At 42.6% G+C, this 23,277-nt stretch overlaps 1 protein-coding gene across 3 annotated transcripts in view; it reads right to left on the bottom strand.

Moving 5' to 3' along the window:
• TXNRD2 (thioredoxin reductase 2) overlaps positions 1-23,277 on the bottom strand; it is a 49,112-nt gene that overhangs the window by 3,614 nt on the left and 22,221 nt on the right. The window contains exons 13-22 of one of the 3 annotated variants that reach the window (XM_029961184.1): positions 22,945-23,040; positions 22,621-22,713; positions 22,107-22,178; positions 19,959-20,056; positions 14,501-17,724; positions 13,887-13,936; positions 10,980-11,189; positions 7,850-8,052; positions 7,328-7,523; positions 5,884-6,080 (exon numbers count right to left, since the gene is read on the bottom strand). In XM_029961184.1, the coding sequence (XP_029817044.1) occupies positions 17,601-17,724; positions 19,959-20,056; positions 22,107-22,178; positions 22,621-22,713; positions 22,945-23,040 (483 nt within the window). In that variant the 3' untranslated portion in view covers positions 5,884-6,080; positions 7,328-7,523; positions 7,850-8,052; ... (1 more) ...; positions 13,887-13,936; positions 14,501-17,600. The other 2 variants (XM_025895507.2, XM_025895506.1) reach the window with 2 other exon arrangements.

The following is a 23,277-nucleotide window of genomic DNA, read 5'->3' as shown; positions in this document are numbered from 1 at the left end:
GGAAAGATCCAATGACAGGAAAGGCAGTGCTGTCCCTCTCTGTATTCCATGCATTGCTGGGAGATGCTGTGGACATAAAATCAAACCCACAGCCAAAAATGTCCACCTTAACACTGCAAGTGAAATCTGCCCTGGCCAAACTACCTTGAGTGCAATTCTGCTCCCAGACAGGTCCTCTGGAGGCTGTGCCTTCATTTAAGGCAGGTAGAGCTTTTCAGAGGGAAAACAAGTCGAGGGGAACGGAGATTAATTTGCCTCTGCAAAACACTTCTGAAGCAAGGAAGTAATTTCAGTGTGTTTGAGGCAAAGGGGTCACAACATTTCTGTTCTGAGCATGACTGGCCTTTTTTTAATGTAGAACTTATAGGTAAAATAGAGATCTGGTCCCACACAGGGCATCTGCTCATGGCAATAACAGAAGTGTGGACAGCCACAGCACTCCAGTGCTGAGAGGTTTTCCTGCTCAGGATTCCTCACTGATCCTGAAGTCAGGCAGCATTGTGAGGACATTCTCAGTTATAATGTGGGGAAGATTTAGGTCCAGCCATAAACTACCCATTTCCTCCCTCAAAGAGGTGGCTGTCAGAGAGGCTGCTATTGCACCAGCCATCCAGATGTTTGCCATCTTTATTACAAATTTACATGAATCTTACAACACCTCCATACTCTACAGCAACCTGATGATGCAGCCATCTAATACCTACATAACAGACATGGAGAACAAGTTAGGAGGGATTAAATGATCTGCCCAGCTTCCCACAAGACAACGCAGGTGTGGCTAGAAACCAAAACTCCAAGCTTCCAATTTCTGCTGCATTACACTAATCTCTTTATATGCTTTTTTCTAAAAAAGAAAAAAAAAAGTAAAATATCATAATTTCTGTAACATGTTTGTTGGTAACTAGTATGGGTACTGCTAACCAAACATAAAGATCAGCATATTTTAAAAACTGTTACAGCTGATCAGTCTGCTGAACCCTGTTTTTTTTCTTCTGGGTCTTTCCAGAAGAAGAAAAATAGAAGGGAAGGGCATCCTTTTATAACTGCAAAGGCTCCAGCTAATGAGAGCAGAAATTGCATTTCGTATTTTGGCAGTTAGTGGTAAACACTATTATTAAAGCTATAATAAGATCTGCTAATGTTGTATGAAATATTAGTGATGTCTGAACACAAAGTAGAGTCCCCATCTCTTTAGTTAAAATTACAAAATGATTAACAGCCCAATTAAAAACATTTTTGTTTTTGACATGATAAATTACACTTTATCTACCTATCTGTGGATATAATTGATTATTTTATCCGTTTGCTGTTGGCTGTCATTAAAAAAGACAGATACTGTGGCTTTCTGGCCTCTCTCCCGCTGAGAGAAAGAACAAATCCTGCTATTAACGACAGACAGGATCATTATGAAAAAATTCCATTTGCCACTAGGCAACATAGCCGGGTTCCAGTAATTATTGTATTAGTCAAGCCGTTGAGAAGTTCCATAAAATTGAGAGAGTTTTTAAGGAGCATCCAACATTATTTGGCAACTTTTGTGATGTAACAATTAAAACCATGCTCCAGGCCCCAAAATGTGCAGGAGATTGCCAAAATCAGATAAAACCCTAGAGGGCCCCTGACTCGCAAAGGAAAAAAAAAAATCAAACTGTTTACTTTTAGGATCAGACATTCATCAACGTTTGGCTTTTGTTTCAGCCGTGTCAGATAATAACAGCACCACGCTCTCAGTCAGCTTCTAACAAAACTCCCCAGTTCGATGTCAGCTCTCAGGGCTGACACCAGCCTCTCCTCAGGAGAGGGAGATCTTATGGGAGCTGATGCTACCAGCTTTCCTTGGCAGATCAGATACCTGGGAGCACTCAGCAGAGCCTTCTGGAGTGAATCACATCTGCCATCCACCAGCATCAGGAAATCACTGGAGAGAAGTGCAAGTTATTCCTTCCTCTAGGAGCTGAGCCAGCCAACACCTCAAATTGTCAGGGCTGCAGGGGATAAAGCAGAAGTCTCCTGTCCATGTACCCCATTAACCTGTCAAGGAACTGATAAAAATATTTAAATCACGCTTTAAAACTGTTAAGGGAAATTGCTACTGAACAAAACTTCCAGCCAAGTTTATCAGCTACTTACCTCTCTACTGAGTGGTGTTCAGGATAATGATGTACAGTACCAGAGCTGGAGGGACAGTGTCAGGCTTCTGCAGGGGAAGGTGACGTTGGTCACAAAACCCAGACCTGGTTTAGCCTAATACAGAGTGCAGGAAGCACTTCAAGAGCACATCAGTTTGCAAAGAAGTTCCTCCCTTCCCAAAATAACGTGCCTGAGTCTGAAAATCTCAATGTACTAAAGAACTGGGATGGCAGCAGCAGTTTCCATAGCAGTCAAAGGCAGCTGGGATCTGAGCACAGGATGAGGAGCCAGGATCCTGCTGTTGTCACTGGGGAACAGCAGCAGGGCAGGGTTCAGCACCAGCCCCCTGCCAATCTCCCCCTGGAACATGCTGTACCAAGCAGGACAGATGAACAGATACCCTGGAGCCTGCCATGGTATGGCCTGTCATCACCCAGCTCCAGGCTGGAGATGGATGCCAACTGTCAGGGCCTGCTGACCTATTTAATAAAAAAGACCAAACCTGCAGCCCTCAGCAGTCGTGGCTCCAATCTGATTGAAAGGGGAGCAGGGCACAGCACTGCAGATGGGCAGCCCTGAACTGTGGGCACTGCCAAGGCACAGGCAGAGGCTCACACACCTGGCAGAGGGAGGGGTGTGAAGGGAAAGCTCTCCTTCCCCCAGCTCCAAAACTGATCCTGCTGCTCTGCAAGGCAGGCATGCCTGAGTCCTGATAAGCTCAGGAATCAGCTAATGCTGGAAGCCACTGCCACATTTTCCAGCACATTTAACCTCCAGTTTGGGTCTGGCAATTGCTGGGTGTGGTGAGATGTGCTGCTGTAGAAGTATAAAACCCTGAAGTATAAAACAAGCTGCTTTTGGGAAACACCATCGCCTTGGAGTTTTCTTCAGCACAGCTAAAGCATATATTGTGGTAGTATTCAATTTTCTTGCATTTGGAGCTGTCATCTGAAGTGAAGCATCCTAGGTCAGCTCAAGAACTTAGGTCAGTAGCTGTCAGTGTGAAGAATGAATTCTTTTTCTTGAGTTATATGAGTAAATTGTGCCAAATCCTCAACATATTAGAGAAGTGCCAGATGAAGACTTAGGAAGGTTTTTTTTAATATATGTTCCTTATTAGCATTAAAACTTTTATTATTAAAAGAGCTATATTACAACATACATGTACATATGAACTTAAAAATAATTTGAAAAAAATACAATCCTAATTTTTTTTGTTAGTCTCTCTGGCTTACAGCTCATCTGAGCCATCAGTGAGGAAAATGCAAACCCCAGCACACAGCAAAGGGAACTCAGTGATGAAAGAGGGAGAGTGGAGTGCATTGTTTGTGGGTATTGCTGAGAACGAGATGAACTTACTGAAAAAGATGATAACTTTGTAATGAAACTGTGGGACTTCAAATCAAGGGCCAAACTCCCTGATTCAGCCAGCTCCACTCAGACCACTCCTATATTTTCCCCGTGGACTGCAGGAACAAGCCTGAACAATACAACCAGTTTCCACTCCAGCCTGGCTGTTCAGTTTGTAGGTGCTTGCACCTCCCTCTGTGTCAGCTGGCTGGTTCAGAAGGATGCCAGCTGGTTAATACTTCAGCCAACCTGATTTCCAGAGAACTGATTTTTGTAGCTACCACTTTAATTAAAATAAAAAATACATGTAAAGGACAAGTTTATCACCTGCTAACACATGCCATGGTTGTCTCTTGGTCAATCAGCAAGCAGCAGACAGAGCTGCAGACTTCTCTTCCACACCACCAGCATCCAGAAGGAAAAAAATCAGTCCATCTGCTAAAGCAATCAGGCCCCTGTGCTCCCCAGCATCAGCTCCCTTTTCCAGGATCCAGTGCCCTCTGCTGAGCAGAACCAAACCAAGCATTAACATGTCCCTGCCCCACAGAGGGACTGCTCAGGCTCAGCAGTACTGGAGCTGAGCAGTTGGGAGATCAGTGCTCCCCTGCATGTCCACCCGTGCACCCACTGCCCCCGTGCCCCCCGTGCTCCAGGTGGTTGCAAAGCAGCTCATGGAGAGTGTGGAGGAACTTTGCAGAGGCTGTGGAGTTGTCAGAGGAGTGACATGTCACTGTGGAAGGGGAAATCCATGTGGACATATAGTAGTCGTGAAAGCAGCTGGACTAGCAACCTTGGCAGGCTTGAGTCGAACAGAAATGTTGCTGCTTTGCCTTGATCTTTATTTACAATAAACTGCTGGGCTCCAGCTCGGTGTTTTATCTGGGAACAGCCCTGGTGCTCCTGCGCCCCTGTTCCGTCTCATTGGTGCACTGACATATTTACACGGGGCCGGGCCGGGCAGCTGGGAACGAGGGGCCATATATCAAGAGAGGAAAAAGGGATGCAAAGATGAATTTTATGAAATACTTTCCACTTTCCTTTGACTTGGTTGTGCGCTTTGCTACGGCCCATTGGGCGCTCACTCAGCGCCCGGACACTGCGCTCGGGGCAGTCTCGCCTCTGTTCCTGACTGTGTCTGCATGCCAAGCCCAGCCCAGTACCTGGGGCAGCCCACAGGGAAATGGAGAGTCAAAAAAAGAGAAAGGTGGCTGGGAGGGAAATTTCCTGCCCTTCAGTGGTGTGTACCACGGGAAAGGGAACGATGGCCTGTAAGTCACCAGTCCTGTCTGATTCCTGCAGGAATCCCTTTACACCTGAGGGCCAAGGGGAGAGGAAATATTTCCACTACTTTGTGAGAGAAAACAGTCAAGTCCCTTTTGCAATTTAAGGAGGTTGTATCCTCTTTGATTTCTTCTCTGGGCAATGAAAAGGGTTAATTCCTCACAGTGTTGACTTAGTCCTTTCCTTTTTCCCAGTGGCTGACTAATAGGTTAGATGTGTTGACTCTGTTTAAAAAGACAAGCTTTGGACATAATATTAATGATATTGTGTGTGGAATAACATTAGAAAACAAACACAGAGGCACCTGGGGAGTCTGAAGGCATCTTCTGGCCTTTCTGGGCTGACAGCACAGAGTGGCCCTTCAGCATTTCCATGTGGAAAAACACCATCTAGTGTGAGACAGTTCACTCTCAGTGACCCTCTTGCCTTTCAGACAGTGAGAAGTCAGGACTGTTATGAAGCCGAAAACTTGTTTCATAAGAACAGGCCATTGCTCAAACAGCTGAAGAGGGGGGAAGAAATTGAAAAAAAGGGAATCCAGAGAAACAGTTGGAAATGAAAACGGGAGATGTGAATGGAATAATGGCTGGTGTCTTTCCTCTGGCACTGATGTCCTAACAAAGGGTGTGAAAGTTTTTTTCCCTTATGTTTTTGCAAAGCAAAGATGGGAAGAGAGCACTGTTTGTTTATTCATTTGTCTACGAGCCAAGAAGTCACTGCAAATACTTATCCAGGGCTCAGGCTGATCCCACTGGGATGCAAGAACTGCATGCTCCCTTGATAGCCTCTGTGGGATCCAAACCAGCATGTGGAAGTGCTTATTTCCCTCTGTTGTCTATTAGAAGGTCTAGGGGAGTGCAGCACAGTTCCACCTCCATCCCCAAGGTGAGGCCTGAAAGCAGGGTGGGCCTCCCTGAGCCCCTGGAGACCCTGCCCAGCACAGACATGGACAAGGCCTTGGGACAAGAAGTCTCACTTCAAAGATTTGCCAGGCTTTGTGCAGGTGTCCCATACTAAGTGTCACAGTACAGGCAAAATAAACTAGATGCCCTACTGCTGACAAAGCATAGAATTTTCCTGGTACAGCTGTGTTTAAATGGAGCTGAATCAAGGCAATCTCACCTTGGATTAAGAGCCATCAGTTGCCAGGACGAGATCTTCTGCACTGAGTAGAATGTCTGTCAGCACTCTTGAAGAATCTCCTCAGATGGTTCCTTGGAACTCTCTTCTCTGCATGGTTTCATCACCTGCACTTGAGCAGCTGAAGGTGCACTGGAAAGGAGCACCTGAGGTCATCCAGCTCAGAGCTCAGCAGGAGCCTGGCAGGGATAAAAAGACAGTCACCACTTTAAGCTAAGATCGTTTAGTGACTCACCCAAGATCACACAGACGGTGCTTACACCAAGAATTAGACCCACCAAGCCATCCAACACCTCCTGATTACTCATTGAGGATTAGAGTCCATTTAGGAGTCTATTTTAATATATAAATGCAGGATTTGGAGCTATGATGGAATGGGAAATTAAATACTGAGAAGTCTGTCACATCTCTGTTCAAAGCAGGCTAACATTTCATGTAAGGAATTACATGCTTCAGACAGTTGCAATCATCTTCTGCACAAATAATTGAAGCTTACTTCATCTGTTGTATTCTGATATAAATTTTTATTGGAAATATAAATACCTATGTCGGTCACCAAACCAAATAAAACAAACATATTGAGTAGGGTCTATTATAGGCTAATATGGAAACAAATAATCTGCAAGTCTGGTTTTATTTATAAGCTTATTTGAGTTTTTACTCTAGGCTCATATTAATCGGGTTTGTGGTTTCCACATCTGTATTGCTGATGCCCAGTGCAGACAGCATGCCAAGTCAGACCTGGGCATCCTCCAAGCTCCAAATGGAAAACATATGCCTCAACTCCAGCTACCTCCAGACAAGCAGGGCCAGTAACCCCCCGGTAACCGCAGCGGGTGCAGCGGGCGCAGCGGAGCCCCGGGGAGCTCTCAGAGGTGCCTCTCACGAGTTTCTTGCCTCTGACTTGCTCCAAGGGCAGCCAGGCTGCCGCCTGTGCTCCATTTGCTCTCTCTGATGATCAAGAGATACCAATTCCCTCCACAGCCTCCCCTCTCCTCTAGCTGTAGCTAGGAATTCCCAGACTGGACCAGTTAGCTCACAGTGTCAGCCAGTGATACATATTCTCCAGGAAGATGGAAGAACTCCTGCAGCTGATGGCAATGCAGGATGAATTCTTTCCATAACCCTTGATTATATTTTTAATATTTATAAAAAGCATTTCAAATGTTCACAAAAGCCATAAATATATATATAAGAAGTGCCCATGCCCCTTGTCAAGCCAAAATGGATCCAGCTGTTCTGTGGTGCTGGTCTCTGATTGCGGAGAATCCCTGCATTAATGAAAGATGTATAAAGGGAATCCCAAACTAGAAATATGATCTCTGCTAAAGACTGTTCAAATCCACTATTAAAGAACATTTCAGGGAAGTACATGAACAAAAAAGCTGATTGTCAGTACAGCTGAGATCCAGTCCTGAGAACCCACCTCCACAAGGGCATCTCTTCTGCTTGCAGACACCTTTCAGAGCAAGTTGCTTCCAGACAGACTTTGCTTTGTGCTGGAACATCGCCAGAGTTTTGTGCCAGTGGAGCTGCATCACTGCAAACCCATTCATGGAGCCCCACAGAACCTCAGGGTAGTAGAAGTGCCAGATCTGCTTCTTCCCTGAGCACAGGAGGAGCTGGAGCAAAAGCACATATATGACAGGAGTGAGAGAAAAGGAAGCAGTATTGCTGGTGGAAACACTAGAAATTTGGTGAAGGCATTCAAATTTATTCCCTATGTACCCTCTGATGGCCATCCAGCAGCCTCTGCCACCTGTAGCAATTATCTCTTTCCTGACTATTTTGACACAGTGATGCACAGCAGTGCCATAAAATATGTTTTTTTTCGAGTTACTGTAGCATCACCTGTGTGTGTTGCTCATACAGCAACACCATGATTAGCTTTAAGAATTCAGAGGAGGGAAAGGGGGGTATTGGGGAGGGAATAAAAAATTAACACAACCTCAGTGCCCCATCCATGCCAAAGGGAATCACTGTCATCCATCATCCACCTCCTCAGAGAGCTGCTTTGCCCAGCATGGCTGCTCCACTGGCTCCCAGGCAGGAGCAACTCTTATGAAACTGAGATGGCAAAACTGCAGTGTCTGATAACAGAGGGGCAGATCTGTCATCAGCACAGAAGGCAGTCATTCCTCGTGGCAGTGGCTGGAGAAAAGAAGATGCAATTAACAATTAGCTTTGGTAAGAGAAGACAAAACCCTTAACACAGTTTCTACTGCAGCAAATCAAGCCACAGACTTAGGAATTAATGGCTCAAAGTCTTGGTTCTTGCCTTCCTAGATACACTAGAAGATGAAAGAGAGAGTGAATTTCTCCTGCCACTTCATTCTGGCTAGCTAAGAATTGGGGCTCAGCCATGGAAAAGGGCCAACCTTGCAACAGTTACAGGAAATGAGAAGAGTTTTGCAGCATTTCCAAGCAAATTCAGCACACCTTCAGATTTGTATTTTAGGCAGAACACTCAGGCTTCTCACCCCAGAAAACACTGAAGCCTTTCAGTGGGTGTTTCACTATCTTCCCTTCCCATCCTCCTCTCGCAGCTCCTCAGTTTCTGAACTTAGAACCAAATCCACACAGAGCTCCAGGTGTGTCAAACAGGCTTTGCTTTCATAGGTTTGACCTCTGAGTTGCATCTCCCTTCTCCCAGCCTCGGTTAATAGTTCTGGGAAAACATGCTCATGCCAGTTACACTGTTTATATACATAAACTGCAGGTTTATCTACATTGCTGTCTTCTCATCCATTCTCTTGAATCCTGCTCTAAGTCCAGCCCTGGCAGCAGCTGACCCACAAAGCTGTGTCCCCAGGCAGTGAGTGTCAGCTGTGCTGTAGTAAAAGGCATGGCTCAGAGGACATCATTCCTACACAGAGCTCACATGCATATTTTCGAGTGCTGCCTGGATTTTTAGCTTGGAAATTCTGTGTATAATTTAGATTGGTTCGACTTCGTTTCCAGCAGAGATTGATTCAGATTATCCAGAGATCTGCAAGGAATATGGTCAACTAACATGCACATAAAAGCATTGTTTCTGGTGCAAAGTCAGTTATCTTCCTCTCCCTCAGACACCTTGCATGTAGATTAGTTCAGACTCTCAAATGACATTAAAGAACCTTGTTCTATTATTTCACAGTCCACAGGTGCAAGAGGAAACCAAATCCAGCCCAGTCTACAGGCCTAGTTCAACATCCTGAACAGCACTGCCAGCCATTCTCTCCCCCCTCCTTCCTGATCATTTTGGTTCTTTGTGCCCTACAATAATTTCCTCTTCTAGTCTCTTTTTTCCCTTTGTCCATGGCACACTACAAATTACTTGTGGTTGCAATGATTAATTTCACAACTCACACCTAATTTGACCCTAATAACTTTGCCTGCAAAAGGGACAATTCCTTGTTGATCCAGACAACTTATCAGCCCCTGAACACAATAAGAAGGCGGGGCTGGTTGTCAGCAGGGAGATGCCCATTAGTCCTTTTCCAGGGGAATGTCGGAGGTCCCTTATCAAGTGGGAGAGAGCTGGAGTACTGCAGGCATGCAGGGGGAGGCACACTGCTCCCAGCCTGCAAGGCCACACAACATGGGAAGTGGTGGCTTGAAAGAGGAGTGGAAGAATGACAGATGGTTTGTGCCTGTGCGTCCCTGCAGAGGACAGCGGGCCCGCCATGGGAACGGCGTGGACAGTAAAGGCAGCGCCTCAAGTGAGGAGTGACAAAGCAAGTCAGCCACGGATGGCCCGTGGGAGGCCAGAGGAAATGCACCATTAGTCAAAGTTGGAGGAAAAATAAAATGCGATGACAACTGGGCCATTCATGTGCTTCCCCTTCAAGGACTGACCAGAGCCTTCACAACTCAAAAGACTCAAGTATCAGCCCTTTCTCTCTGCAGCCAGGCTAATGTGCACCACAGAGTCTGAGAAACTCCCCTGTCACCTACATTAATTCTTATCTTGTTGTTCTTGGCTACACTTCACTGAAGTACAGTGAGGGAGAGTGCTTCAATCAATAATGTGGATCCAAGGGAACACCCCTCTGCTGTTCCTCGGGATCAGCTCAATAGCACAAAGCAAACGTTCATCCAACTGGGGAACTGGGGAAATATTAGGACTTCCAGAACCGGAGCATAAGACACTGAGGTGGCCTCATGAGGATGTTTAAGCTCACATGGACAATTGCATCACTCCAGGGTAGCTTTCTGCACTTTTGAGAGTTTGCTACTCAATAAAAAAATGCAAGAGCTCAGAGCTCTCAGTAGCCTCAGTGACAGAGGCCTTGCATTTCACAGCAGATTCCATCAGAAGTTCCACTTTGCCACTCTCCTGGAAACCCTGAGGCACTGCTGTCACAGCCTGTGAACCTGAGACTTTGTCATTAAGGAAGGATGATGCCCTTCAGAAGGTCCAACCATAAACACTCACAAATGCTTGGTCTCTCAGTCTTCAAAGGGGACAATACCCCAGCTAAGGACAGGACTTGCTGAGAACTGCTCCTCTGGAGCTGTGGCATTTCCAGATTTGGAAGTACGTGGGAGCTAAAGGGAGATGCAAGCAGAAAATCCCCAAATGTTCTCTTACGAATACATTGGACTCTTACCCCATGAAAAGGGAATTCACTTACTAACATTTGAATAGGGCTAAGAGCAGCTAAGTAAAATAGAATGTGCATCTTTCAAAAAAAGTAGAACAAGAAAAATTCAGGGATTACAATGAAATCCCTGATTAAGGAAGAGACCCAGAGTCCTGACCTGAAATGTAAAGGTATCCTGGATATATGCAGAATGAACAAGGACAGAAATGCAAGCAAAGTCTGAAGTATCAGGAGAATTCTCCTTATTTTCCTGTGTTTGAAATATGTCTAACAAATAAGCTCAGTGACAAATAAAGAAGTAAAAATCAAAAGTGCTGTCATGATTTAATTAGATCCCAGCCTGATGTAAATTAAATTAATAAAAAAAAAAATAAATCCTTTGACAACCTGAGAACCATTTCTGAAGTCTCCAAAGCAGCCTTGCTGCTCTTGAAATGACTTCCTGTGAGATGGTGAACAATCTCTGCTTTCTGCATTAGGGGAGTCATTCACCTGAACCCAGCAGTGTGATCAGTGTGAACACCCTGCTGCCCAAACTGCTGCCTGACAACATCTTCCCAATCACTCAGGAGGCTCCTGCCAGCAGAACATTAGCTGACTCCATTTCTCTAAGGAAAATGTCTGGGTTTCCTGATGTTTCCAGCTGTGTTTGTACAACCTGCCTTCGTGTGGAGTTGAAAATTAATGCACTTCCTCTTGGTCCTTTGAAAGAGAGAAAAAAGGAAGATTATAAAAATTAATAAAAATGCCAAAGCTCAATCCTTTGTCCCTGTTGAACAAGGGTTTTTAAATAAAGATTGCTGAGCTCAAGCTCCTGCATAAAGCTAAAAGCTGCCATGTAACCTGTTGCTCTGACACAGTGTGAACAGAATATTGGTTGGCTGCACTGCAGCTCATTCACATGAGTAAGAGAGAAAAATAAAACAGGCTTTCCATTTGGACTGTTTTGTTGGGAGTACACCCTGGAAAAATGTATTTGGGCCTTTTCTCACAGGGAGCTGGCAAAGAAGGGAACATTTGTTTATTTTCTTAATTTTTGCTTAAAGCCTAAAGTCTGTCTTTTTTCACTGGTTTTCTTTCCCTTGGTATTTTAATTTAATGGAGTTACATAATATTCTAATAGACAAGGTATCTGTAGTCCTTTTGGTTTAGATTTGTTTGAGATATGTTACCACCTAGCTAATCCTAACTCAGCGCAGAGCCTTGGGAAAAAGAAGTCTCCTTGTCAAAGATTTAAGAAGAGGGATCTTGCTCTTTGTTTTTATGCTGAAACAAGGAGAACAAGCCTGATTCCCATGTTGCTTTAATGTAAAGGGAAGAAGGATGGAACAAACCCCAACTGGTCTTTGTGTGATCTGAAGGAAAAACAGGGGAGGAGGTAAGGGGGAGTATTTTTACAGTTCATCTTTCATGGAGTATAAAGGCTTTCCGTAAATGAATGTGTTAATATATTGGACATACTCTACCACAAACTGCTGAGACTTTTACCTGGAAAAATTTCCCCCACCCCCTCCTTGGAGCTGCTGGTTCTGACAGGCTGCAGCTCCCAATACCTCTACCCAGCTAACAATGCACAGCACCTTGTTCAAACAAGACTGGTCTCCATTTCACACTACCCCCCCAGGGAATATTCACTTTTCTCTTCAGACTGTATCTTTCTGACTGATGCAATCAGATTCTGGAAACCTGCCTTATTAGTTTATATTCCAGCTTCTTAGAGAATGATGTTAATTTTCCATTGTAGGACCAGAAGATTTGAGATGTGCTAGATCTTGTCTATAAGAAACAACCAAACAGTGGCACAGGCAGTACAGGGTTAGAAATGACTGCAGTGAACAGCACTCCTTGCACAGCAAGTCCAGGAGTCACAAAAGAGACAACCTCCTAACTCCAACAGTGCTTGAAGAGAGGTCTTTTACAATTACACAATGAATAAATAAAAGTGCATTTTCTTACTTATTCACTTGAGATATTCTGCCTAATTTCTGCACCAGTTCACCATCCTAATTGTTTTCTTCCCAGATCTGTGGTTTACTACTAAGCCTTTACACTGTGATGGCCAAAGAGTTCCATTATATCCATTAAAGATTAGATCATTTTCTTTGTTTCCCACAGCAAATAGGATCCCATTCATGTCCCAAACTGAATGTCAGTAGTTGGAATGATGTTTTCTTAAGGTGCATATAAGATTAAAGACTGAAATCAGATGCAGTGTTGCCAAAGCCTTTGTAATATGCATGTTTTTCATGGCAAGATGATTGACAAGAATTGCAGGAAGGTGCTGAAGGGGATATTTCACCTGGCCCATCAAAACTCAATGTAGAGGATTAGAACTAAGAAGAGCTGACAATATTGACTTTGAGTACCACAACGGAAACATAATTAGCTCTTTGACAGGTAGTGGACAGAAATATTCCATTTTTAAAAAATCAGTTAGAGTAATTACAGCATATCTGTTGCATGCTGCCCTGGGAAAAAAAAAAAAAAAGAAAAAAGGTCTGCTCTGCTGTTTCCTCTTTTCCCAGTAAAATTCAACTTTGGCACTAGAATAAATGCTTGCAAACCCAGCCTTTCTGCTGGAAGAACATCAGGAAAACTTTGTGCATAAAAGTAAAAAACCTCTCTTAAAAGAGAGCACACAGATCTGAAAGAATGAAAAAGTCAATGAATTTTATACAAGTTTACGTATTGCAAAACAAACTGTCTGCACTATGCTTATTAAAGGCATATTTCATTGCCTAATCATAGATGTCTATTGTACCTTTTATGTTTTGAATCATAATTGCAGCCTGTTCCCCAACTGTAATAATGAAAGATGTTTTGGCACATGCTCCCATTGATTCCCCTTTAACAAAGCACTTAAGACACAGACTGGCATCCCACTGCAGTTAATGGGCAGCATTAACTCCAGGCCCTTGATGTCACTGGGATTTAGACAAATGGCAGTTTGTATGGGCACAAAATTGCCCACTGTTGGCCAGCCAGGAGCCTCTGAAGAGAACCCTTCAAACTCCAACGCCTGCACGACGTGGTTAGAAACACACTGCACTGGGCAAAGGGGTTTTATGCTTTTATCAGAATAACTGTGCTGGGAAAAAGGGGTATCTGCTGTGCTGAACTGTCTTTTCCAGCTCCTGCTCTGCAAGAATCTGAACTGTAGAAACGACTTTCAATAGGTGTAATGACACGTCCCAGAAATGGGAAAAGGCAAAACTTAATTGTACACAATACCTTAGCATTGAGAACAAGTTATCATTAGGTGTAATACAAATAATGCAGTTTATTCAGTTCTCAATTTGTAAAGATTATTGTCTGTATGCTTGTCTGTAATTCTTTTTGTTTTGGGATTAAGTAGCATATGAAAATAAGGAACAAAAAAATAATGAAGAGTTTTCTTACCTTATTCCCTTTTTTAGCCATTGTTACTAGATATCCTAATTTGTTAGAACCTGCAATGAAATATTACAGGAAATTAAAACAGATTAAAAATGCAGAAATCAAAATGCCTTTAAATACAGTAAAGTCAATATTCACACTCAGCATCAAATCCAAGGCATGTACTGAGATAATACCAAACCAGCCTGTTTCAGCAGCTCAGCATTACCTGACATAATGGGAACTTCTCATCAAAATCAGTGCATTTACAGAAATAAAAGAAAATTGAGATGAACTGATCAATGTTCTCCCTTTCTTTTCTGACATAGAAGTTTCTCAGAGTTCTAAATGTTGCTGGTCATTTCTCAATTAGTTTTCCAACATTTTTACCCAGCAGTACCTATAGCTGCTAACTGGCTTTGTTCCTAGGCATTTTTTCCACTTTGTGTTCTGGTTTAAAACCCGAGGTAAACAGCTGGGGTAGAATAGTTTGGCCCTGTACAATCCTCTGACTGCACTGTATTTCCAGGGAGTTTACTCTTGACCTCAAGCAGGATGTCAACATGCAGGGACAGTGAAAATACCTGTTAGATCTCATTAGCTGCAATAAACAGGAGAGTGTTTGAAAACATACTTACCAAGTCTACAGGTTCCCTTAAATTTAAAATAAGAGGCCATCCAGCCTGGAAAAATCTCCACGGTTATTCAGTTTACACACAGATACAGAGAGGTATCAACATTTCCTTCTTAAAAGGTCTGAGTCTGTCTACTCTTCATTTCCTTAACACACACTTCAACCAAGAGAAAGAACAGCAAGATCGAAAAACAAATCTATTGTAAGCAGAAAGCATATGTACAAAATTAAGCAAATACAATCACACATTTACTAGAAAAAAAATATTCTTTATTCATTAATTAATGCACAACACAATAAATATTGGAATCACACATGTAAGGGACCCAGCAAAGCTCAGACTTGTTTGCACCATGGTGTGGTTTGACAAACAGATCCTCATCAGCTGGCATCCTGTGAAGCCTGACTCAATTTGTTTGTTTTTTACATTTTCACATGCAATTAGTAATTTGCAGTGTACATCAGTTGTTCCAATTGACATTAGTCAGGCTTTTAAATAAAACAATTCTTAAGCACCATCCCTGGTGAATCCTGCAGGAAAAAAGCACAGTCACAGCAGTTGTCATTATTCTGCCCTGCTGCTGCTGTTGCCATCAGGGTTATGCAGCTGTGATGTGTGTTCAGTTTTACTTCAGTGGGGCAACAGCATTTTCCACTAAATGAGGAATAGAACTGGGCTGCTACTGAAGAGACAGGAACAATGTTCATCAGAATTCTAACACCAAGGCAGTTCTGTTACTTCTGAGAAAGATGACATGCCTTAGTTTCACACACTGAGCACACATTTCCTCGAGATCTCCTTATTTGCTGTCCCAAATCATTATTTTCAACTTTATGATGAATGACATTAACTCATCTTTCCATTGATTTGTCTGTAGGGACAGACTCCTTCTGCTGGATGCATTGGTGGGGTAGAGAAGCTGATTTTACAGGGCTAAACACCAGTGCTTTCACTTATGGGAAACCAAAGAACTATCAAAGGTAATCACTAGAAAAAAATCTTGCAGGCATACACATTACAATTCAGTCAGAGGTGAGAGATTTCTCACAGAAAGTTCTCTGTTTCAACTGTTAATTGCAATATTAAGTAAAACATTTTAAGAAACCCTAATGTATTATGAACTCCTCTTTTGTGAAATGTAATAGGGTTTTTGGCTGCACCATGCTCATAAGACCTTTATTAAAGGAAACAGAAACTTCTGACTGTGCAGGTATGCACACATTTATATACAAAGTTTTCATCATTTCTTCTAAAGGCAGCTGTAAAATGCAGGCAGTGTTTCAGCTACACTTCCACTCAAAGTATTTCTTTTCAATTACAAACTTATGGATGAGTTCACAGATGAAAACTGGCAGATGTGACAGGGAATGCCACTTGCAGCCAAACTCCTTCCTATTTTATGGACCAGAAATACTGACCAAAACTCAGGAAATTTTGTAAAGAAAGCATTTGAGATTTCTTTTGTTGTTAAAATAAATAGTTGAAAATTCAATATTCTAGTATCAGTGGAAGTATGATAAATGCTGTTACATAATATTTTCAAGGAAGTTCTGATCCTTTTTTTCTAGTAGTTTCTCTGACAGGTACAATTCTCGTGGTAAAAAAGATTTCACACTCATACCAAACCAGCCATTTGTCTGTGTTGCAGCAGTGAAACAGCAATCAAATTAAAAATAGCAAAGATACACGTGATCATCAGACTGTTCTTCTAAACTGTGCAACAAGCTTGGAATGAAAATATCAAATTCCCCAAAGAAAACACTGATATCAATTAACTGCAAAAAGGATACATTTGGTTTCACCTCCAGCCCATCTCTTCTTTTCCTGTGATCACTATTCTGCTGTAAAGGGTGCAAGAAACTCTGTGTTTATGCATAGCAAAATACTGCGACTTCCATTGAAGTTCGGTGCAGTTTTTGTGCTTGCCTTTGTCAGGCCACCTCCTCACCGGGCTCTGCACAAGCAGCTTCCCTCTCGGATGTTCCTTTGCTGCCACAGATTAGGCAGCACCTCCCCCTTCTGGAGAGCCCGAAAAGCAGCAGGAATTCGGGACAGGGCAAGGCTTTCTCAGTCGGGCCGGTACGCAAAACAAAGTGTGCAGAGAATTATTTTAGATCCTTGTTCTGAGCACGACTGTCTCTTTTCTAGATCGCTGGTTCATGTAGTTCCCTTCACTAACGTGTTTTAGCAAAGCCAGACCTAAGTCAATTCAGATGGAGTACCCAGCTCATCAGTGAGAAAGTCTTAAAAACAAACCAAGAAAATATATCAGTGTCAGCCAGATTTCTGCATTCTACAAAAGAGAAAATGCTACATAAGTTGGATTATTAGTGGGTTTGATTCTACTTGTCAGCATTGCTTAATATGCACTGTTCAAGCAGTAATTTGTGAGATGTGTCAATTTAATTGGAACTGAACTAAAAATTTCAGGAGTAGGCAGAGAAATCACCATAAAATTCAACTCTTCCTTTAGCACCTCTGAGCTCATTCATTCTCAGCCATCATCATTGTGCCCAGGATGCTGCTGATTAATGCACTGGGATTCTTCCAGCAGCAGCACAGCCTCAGTGATAGATGATTTTCTATTAAATTCCTGTATGTATTACATTTAGAAGAAAAATGCCGAAGATGAGTGCTTACCCATTGTTACACACTCTGGGAACTTGCTTCTGCTGGTGAGCACAGCCTCAGCAGCCACTGCTGGCATTGGTAAGGAGCTGTGCAAGCTCAGGACAGAGCATCACACTGAACTGCCACGGGAGGCCCTGTCCAGTGCCCAGCATCTGTGGCACCATCCCGGGAGGCACTTTGCCAGCAGTGCCAGCAGAGGAACCCAGGGAAAACTGCTGCACTTGTAGGTGGCCTCAGGTGTCCCTGGCTTCAGATACATTCACATGTAAAATACTGGGATTATTTCCTAGCTCCCAGCAAGAGAAGGGTTTTAGGCACTTTGAGAGAGCTTTGTTACAGCAGGACTGCATTGGTGTTAGAACTGAGATGGTACAAGGATCAAACCATTAATGCTGTTTCAACTCTAGGTGCCCCCTTTCTTCACAAACATATTTTGTGCTTTTTTCCTTCTTTCCAGGGATGGTGTTTAACCTCAGCAGCCTGTGACTGTTGCATCCAAGCCAGAACGCTTTGTGATGTGCAGCTTGGTGACCTCCTCAGCACAGGTGGGGTGGATGCCAACTGTCTTCATCAGCTGAGGATACGTGGCACCACACCTACCAAAAACAGCAGAAAGACCCACACAGTCAAATACTCTTCACCTGAAACAGCCAGAAGGTCCAAAAACATCAAAGTAATTCTGCTCTTGTCCATTTTATCAGGTAGAGGAGCTCATTTGTTTCTCACACAATGCTGTCTCTATTATTTCTCAGGCACTTACACAACTGGAGACGCCCAACTTCATGGCATTGAGGCAGGGAAGAATTGTCATAAGGGTTGAGACAGAGACAATTAAGCAATTTACCCAAGTCACAACTGAGCCTATGGCAAAAACATCTGACAAAACTGCAACCTTCAGCTTTTCTTGTACATACATGTGTGTCTCACTAACTCAGATGGAAAACAATGCACACATGCACACAGAGGAAGAAAATCTGAATCAGAACTGCTGGAAAGAATCTGCTGAAGGAAGCAATACCAGAATATTATTCCATGATCTCACAGAAAGTCACTGGTGCTTATACTGAACATATCAATGTTATAAGCAGGAGAATAAAAAGCCTCTTATTTGAAAAAAAACCAAACCAAACCAAAAAAAAACCCACCAGAAAACCCTTCAGCTAAAATCCCACTTGCTTAATTCCTTTATTTGTCCAATACATTCTTAAGACTTGATGACTTTCCTTTGAGCTGCTATTCCTGGCAGGTCATACTTTAAGAATAGCTGAAATGGCCCTAAATTTAAGAATTGTTTCAAGCTCTCTATGGAACAGTGTTATCTCCCTCTACAAAATACAGGGAAGGGAGCCATAGATACTTTCTGATGTCTGCACGTCCAAAAAGCACCGACAATCAGAGGATCATTGCTGAGCACAAATGTTACTGGAGTGCTAAGTGGGGAGGGAAGATGAAAAATCGTCCTTCAGAGAGGCTGAAGTGAGACTCAGTGCTTGACAAAGGAGAACAGCTCTTCCAGTGAGTGTCCCACACTGAAAGCTCTGGATTTGTGAAGTGCAATAGAAACCAGTGCAAGAATCTGACCTGCTGAAAACCTCTTACTGTGGCTAAAATTTTAATTTCCCTCAAGCAAGGCAGAAAAGCACTCCAGTTTCATGTGCTTCCTTTTCAATGGTTATTTTGGATAAAACTTCAAAACAATGACATCCTAAAAAATGTAGTTCTAGAATGTATACCACTGGCAATTAAAGGACTACAAACACATGTTGAAAATGTGTACTGAGGGTACACTGCAATCAGTGATTTCCAAGATATTCCTTACGTGATACTTGTGGTCCTGCCTTCTTAATCCTTTCTGCTTTTCATTTATGCTAGTCACTCACATCTCTAAGACTAAAACTGCAATAAAATGGTGAGCACAATTAGGAAAATGAACTCACACCACAACTCGGTGTGATTTACTGTGTCCCAGACTACTTTCTTCAAAGAGGGAGTTAAAAACTATAATTTAGTAACGTAAATATACAAATCAACATTTCTGAAGATAAGGATGATAAGAGGGGAAATGTAACAACAAATATTAAATAATTGTAGCCCATGGGAGGCATAGCAGGAATTTTCCATTTACCAGAGAGGACCCAGAATCATTCCTTACTCCTTCAAAGGGAGGGCTTCTATATTAATATTTGAGGAAAATCTTGAACAAGATCTGATCACAAAGGGTAAGTTTGTTATTGCAATTATCAGCTAGCTCCAAACAAAAGTACCTCCCCTCTCCCATAATCCTACAGAAGTTTCTTTTTTACTATATTATGATTAGCTTATACCTCAGAAGAATATAGGGATTCATGCAAGTCCTTGCTGAGCTTTTGAGGAGCAATGGCTGTGCACATTTAAAGATAAGATTAGGAAATCCTTGGCAGGTGTAAAGAAAGGTTTTTATGAAAAGCACAAACATCCTTTAAAAGAAGTAGCTTGCAAAACTATATAGTGATTGCTTATTCTGTGCATAGAATGCAAAAGAGGCTACACTGAAAACCACTGACATTAGTAAGTTAATGCACAATTTTGGTTTTTGCTTTAACTATATCAAGTCAACAATATATTTTCCTCAGTTGTTTCCTTAGCTATATCCAGCATTACAGTAACTAAATCCGATACATCTTAATGAAGAACTGCAGTATTTTAAGTGAAAATATGTGCAACACTTCATAAAAGTAACAAAAAGCCTGCATTCTTTATAGTGTTGCCAAAGCTAGGCAGCTATCTTTTATAATCTTACAATAACTTAAGAAGCAGGCTTTAGAAGCTGGAGACATTCTTTTGTACTTACTTGATTCCAAGAGCAAATCCTTGAATAACTTCGCCTGCATTTGGTCCAATGAAATGAAGGCCAAGTATCCGTTGCTCCCTCTCTCGTAAGCACACCATCTGAAAACAATACATGACACAGAGATCCTCCCTGAGAACACTTAAAGATAAGGCAGGAAGGTGAATTAAATGCAACTGAAGTGCCCCAGGATCCTAGTTCAGCTGGTCGTTTCCAGGGTGCCAAAAACTTACACACTTTGCTCCAGTCTTACTGACTTCAACGGGTCTTACTCTGCTCTTGAGCACTTTGCTGAACTGAAGCTTCAGCAGGGCATTTGTGTCAGACTGCAGGGAGCCACTGACAACAGTCATCTGTGCTATTGAAATCTTTGGTGTTTGTCATTTGTTTGAAAGCCTCAAAACACTGTGGTCTGGCAAACAGAGCAATGTTCTTTTCCCCAGACTGGCCACCTCAGCACTTCTCCAGGCCTGGGCAGTTATTGCCAGCAGCTCATCAGCTGGATTGGCACAGTTATTGCCAGCAGCTCATCAGCTGGACTGGCACAGTTATTGCCAGGAGCTCATCAGCTGGATTGGCACAGTTATTGCCAGCAGCTCATCAGCTGGATTGGCACAGTTATTGCCAGCAGCTCATCAGCTGGACTGGCACAGTTATTGCCAGGAGCTCATCAGCTGGATTGGCACAGTTATTGCCAGCAGCTCATCAGCTGGATTGGCACAGTTATTGCCAGCAGCTCATCAGCTGGACTGTCACACATGACCACTGCCAATGATGGGACACTTTGGGCCTTTGTGATTCAGGCAGGAAGCACTTGGAGCAGTGTCTGGGGGGACACTGTCACCACACTGGCCACATGACTGAGCCTTCTCGGTCAAGCCTTGGAAGCAGCCAAGTATGAAGGTGAGTTAATAAGGATCTGGGAGAGCTGAGTCACTGCACACTTAACTTTTATTAGAGAACGTAATGAAAACTTTTTAGTTCCTTTAAGGACACCATCTTTATAATTATAGAAAAGAAAGAGTCTCTCCCAGCATCCTCCCATCAAGCATTAAATCATCACTAATCAAGGAGGTTCTGCTGTTCAGTAAAAGCTTGAATTCTTTCCTCAGGAATGCTGGGAACAGCAGCAATCCTGACATGTAACTTTAAATTTTGAGGAGTTTTAAAGAAAAAACTCTCTTGCAATAGAGTTTGAAATACTCAAGTTAAATGTTTGTTTTGAGAGTTTAGTAGGGACTATATTCAATATCTTCCAATAACTATTACACTATTACTACTTCACCCTCAAATATTTACTTTAACTGACATAATTCAAAGGGAATACATAAAAGGAAATAGCATCACCTTAGTTGCACTGGTAGTTGGGACACTTAAGGCAAGTTACTAAGGCACTTATATAAATCAGATGTGACAAAATACAGTCAGAAAAACTGGCTGCAACTATTGACAATGGACATCTCTTACATAACAATAACATCACAACACTTTATCATAGAACTGATGGACCTATTTATGCAAAAAAGGTTGTTCCCTGATGTTGAGGAGAAAAGAAAGAAAAAGAAAACTATGATATATTCTACCAACACTACACCTTATCTAAAATTCTCTACTAAGGGCAAGTGCATCAAAAACCTTTCCAACACGGAAGCGACTGGATGGCTCTAGGAGATATATTTCAGGTATGACACTTTGGTCTTAGCCAGGAGCTTTTTGTTTTCCTGAGTAAGACTGAACAGTTACTCTACTTTTGTAAGCCTTATGCTTAATTCTTCTGAAGGTAGCATACTTTGCCAAGAGATGGCAATGCAAATATTACATGTAACCAGTTAAAAACTTTGCTGGGAGAAGCCCAGATTGATGTCTATAGAATTTAAAATATTTCTTAGGACCTTAAGAGCAGTCCAAAGACAGTATTAGTCAGCAGAATGTCAGTTCTGAGAAATGCTAATATCTGTAAAGCAATTTCAAGATGCAATGGGATATTTAATGAACATTAAACATTTGGAATTACACTAGAGAAACAGGTTGTCAACAAGAAAATATCTCATCCACCTTGAGATGTTTTTTGCCAAACAGCTCTCCTTAAAGCTGGCTGCACCATATCACTTGTTTCAAATTAAAGGCAAGTTAAAAGCTCACAGGACTCACTTTCATATAGCACTGAGTTGCATCTCTTTCAGCCACTGTAAACTCTAAAGGTTTATAATACGCATGGAATACCTGGTAGGAAAAACAACAACATTTTGTGTTAGAGAGCACTATTATGTCCAAAACTGCCATTTAATATTATAATGACTGCTATTACTACATCTTTATACCTCTGTAGAAAAAATTATTTATTTAAAACCTTTTCATTATTTTAAAGGAAAATATGGAAAGCCCAGCAAGATGCTGCACAATATAACTTGCTAAAATGGCAGCTACTTTAAAGCTGTCACCCAATTTTAAAGCTGTCAATAATTTCAAGCCCACTAGGTAGCAGTTCCCATTGTGACCTGCTGCAATACTACTAAAGCTCTGAGCACTTCTGGAGACACCAACTCCATAACTGCAAACACAGTATTCTGGGGGTCCAAAAATTTTACCTGATGCAACAGTGAAAATTCCGTCTGTTCACAGTGCAACTCTGCCACCAAACAGAGAATTACAAATGATTTCATACCTCAATATTATCTGACCCGTGACGTTGCACAGCTGCTTCTTCTGACAGTCCAACACAGCCATATTCCAGGGGAGTGAACACTGTGGTGGGCACCTGCTCTGGGGGGAACAGGGGTGTTACTGGGGGACACGGGTGTTACTGGGGGACAGGGGGAGCAGCTGCAGGACAGACCCCAGCACCCTGTGCAGGACTGAGCAGTGCAGCTCTGGCACACACATCAGCTGTCAGAGCTGCACTCCAGGGGACAAAATGCAATTCCTTTAAAAATTCTTAAGGCAAACAGTGTAAGATTTTTATTATTGAAAGGAAGAACCAAGGACTCACACTGTCATAGTCCATGAGCTCTGAGGACTGGCCAAAGAGGCGCTGGGCCAGCAGCTTGCCTGCAGCGATGGCTGTGGGAGTCAGCTCCGGGCGGCCCTGAGGAGAGAGCACAGAGCTTCCTTTGAACCCAGAGACAAGCAGCATCCAAGGAGTTCTCTGGGGACCACGGGCAGAGGAAGGCCAGATCTTTGGAATTCCAGCCTGGCAGCCAGGGCTCAAACAGGGAAGGCAGGAATAAATTCTCTCCAAACATGCTTTTAAGTCTCTGAGTTCACTGTCTGTCTTAATGGAGGGAAAAAATGTCATGAATGTGTCAAATCTTTACATCTTATC

The sequence above is a fragment of the Manacus vitellinus genome, unplaced genomic scaffold, assembly GCF_001715985.3.
Source record: "Manacus vitellinus isolate BGI_N305 unplaced genomic scaffold, ASM171598v3 scaffold_31_pilon, whole genome shotgun sequence".
Classification (NCBI taxonomy): domain Eukaryota; kingdom Metazoa; phylum Chordata; class Aves; order Passeriformes; family Pipridae; genus Manacus; species Manacus vitellinus.
Note: the sequence above shows the minus strand (reverse complement) of the source record. Positions and strands in the feature narration are given on the sequence as shown.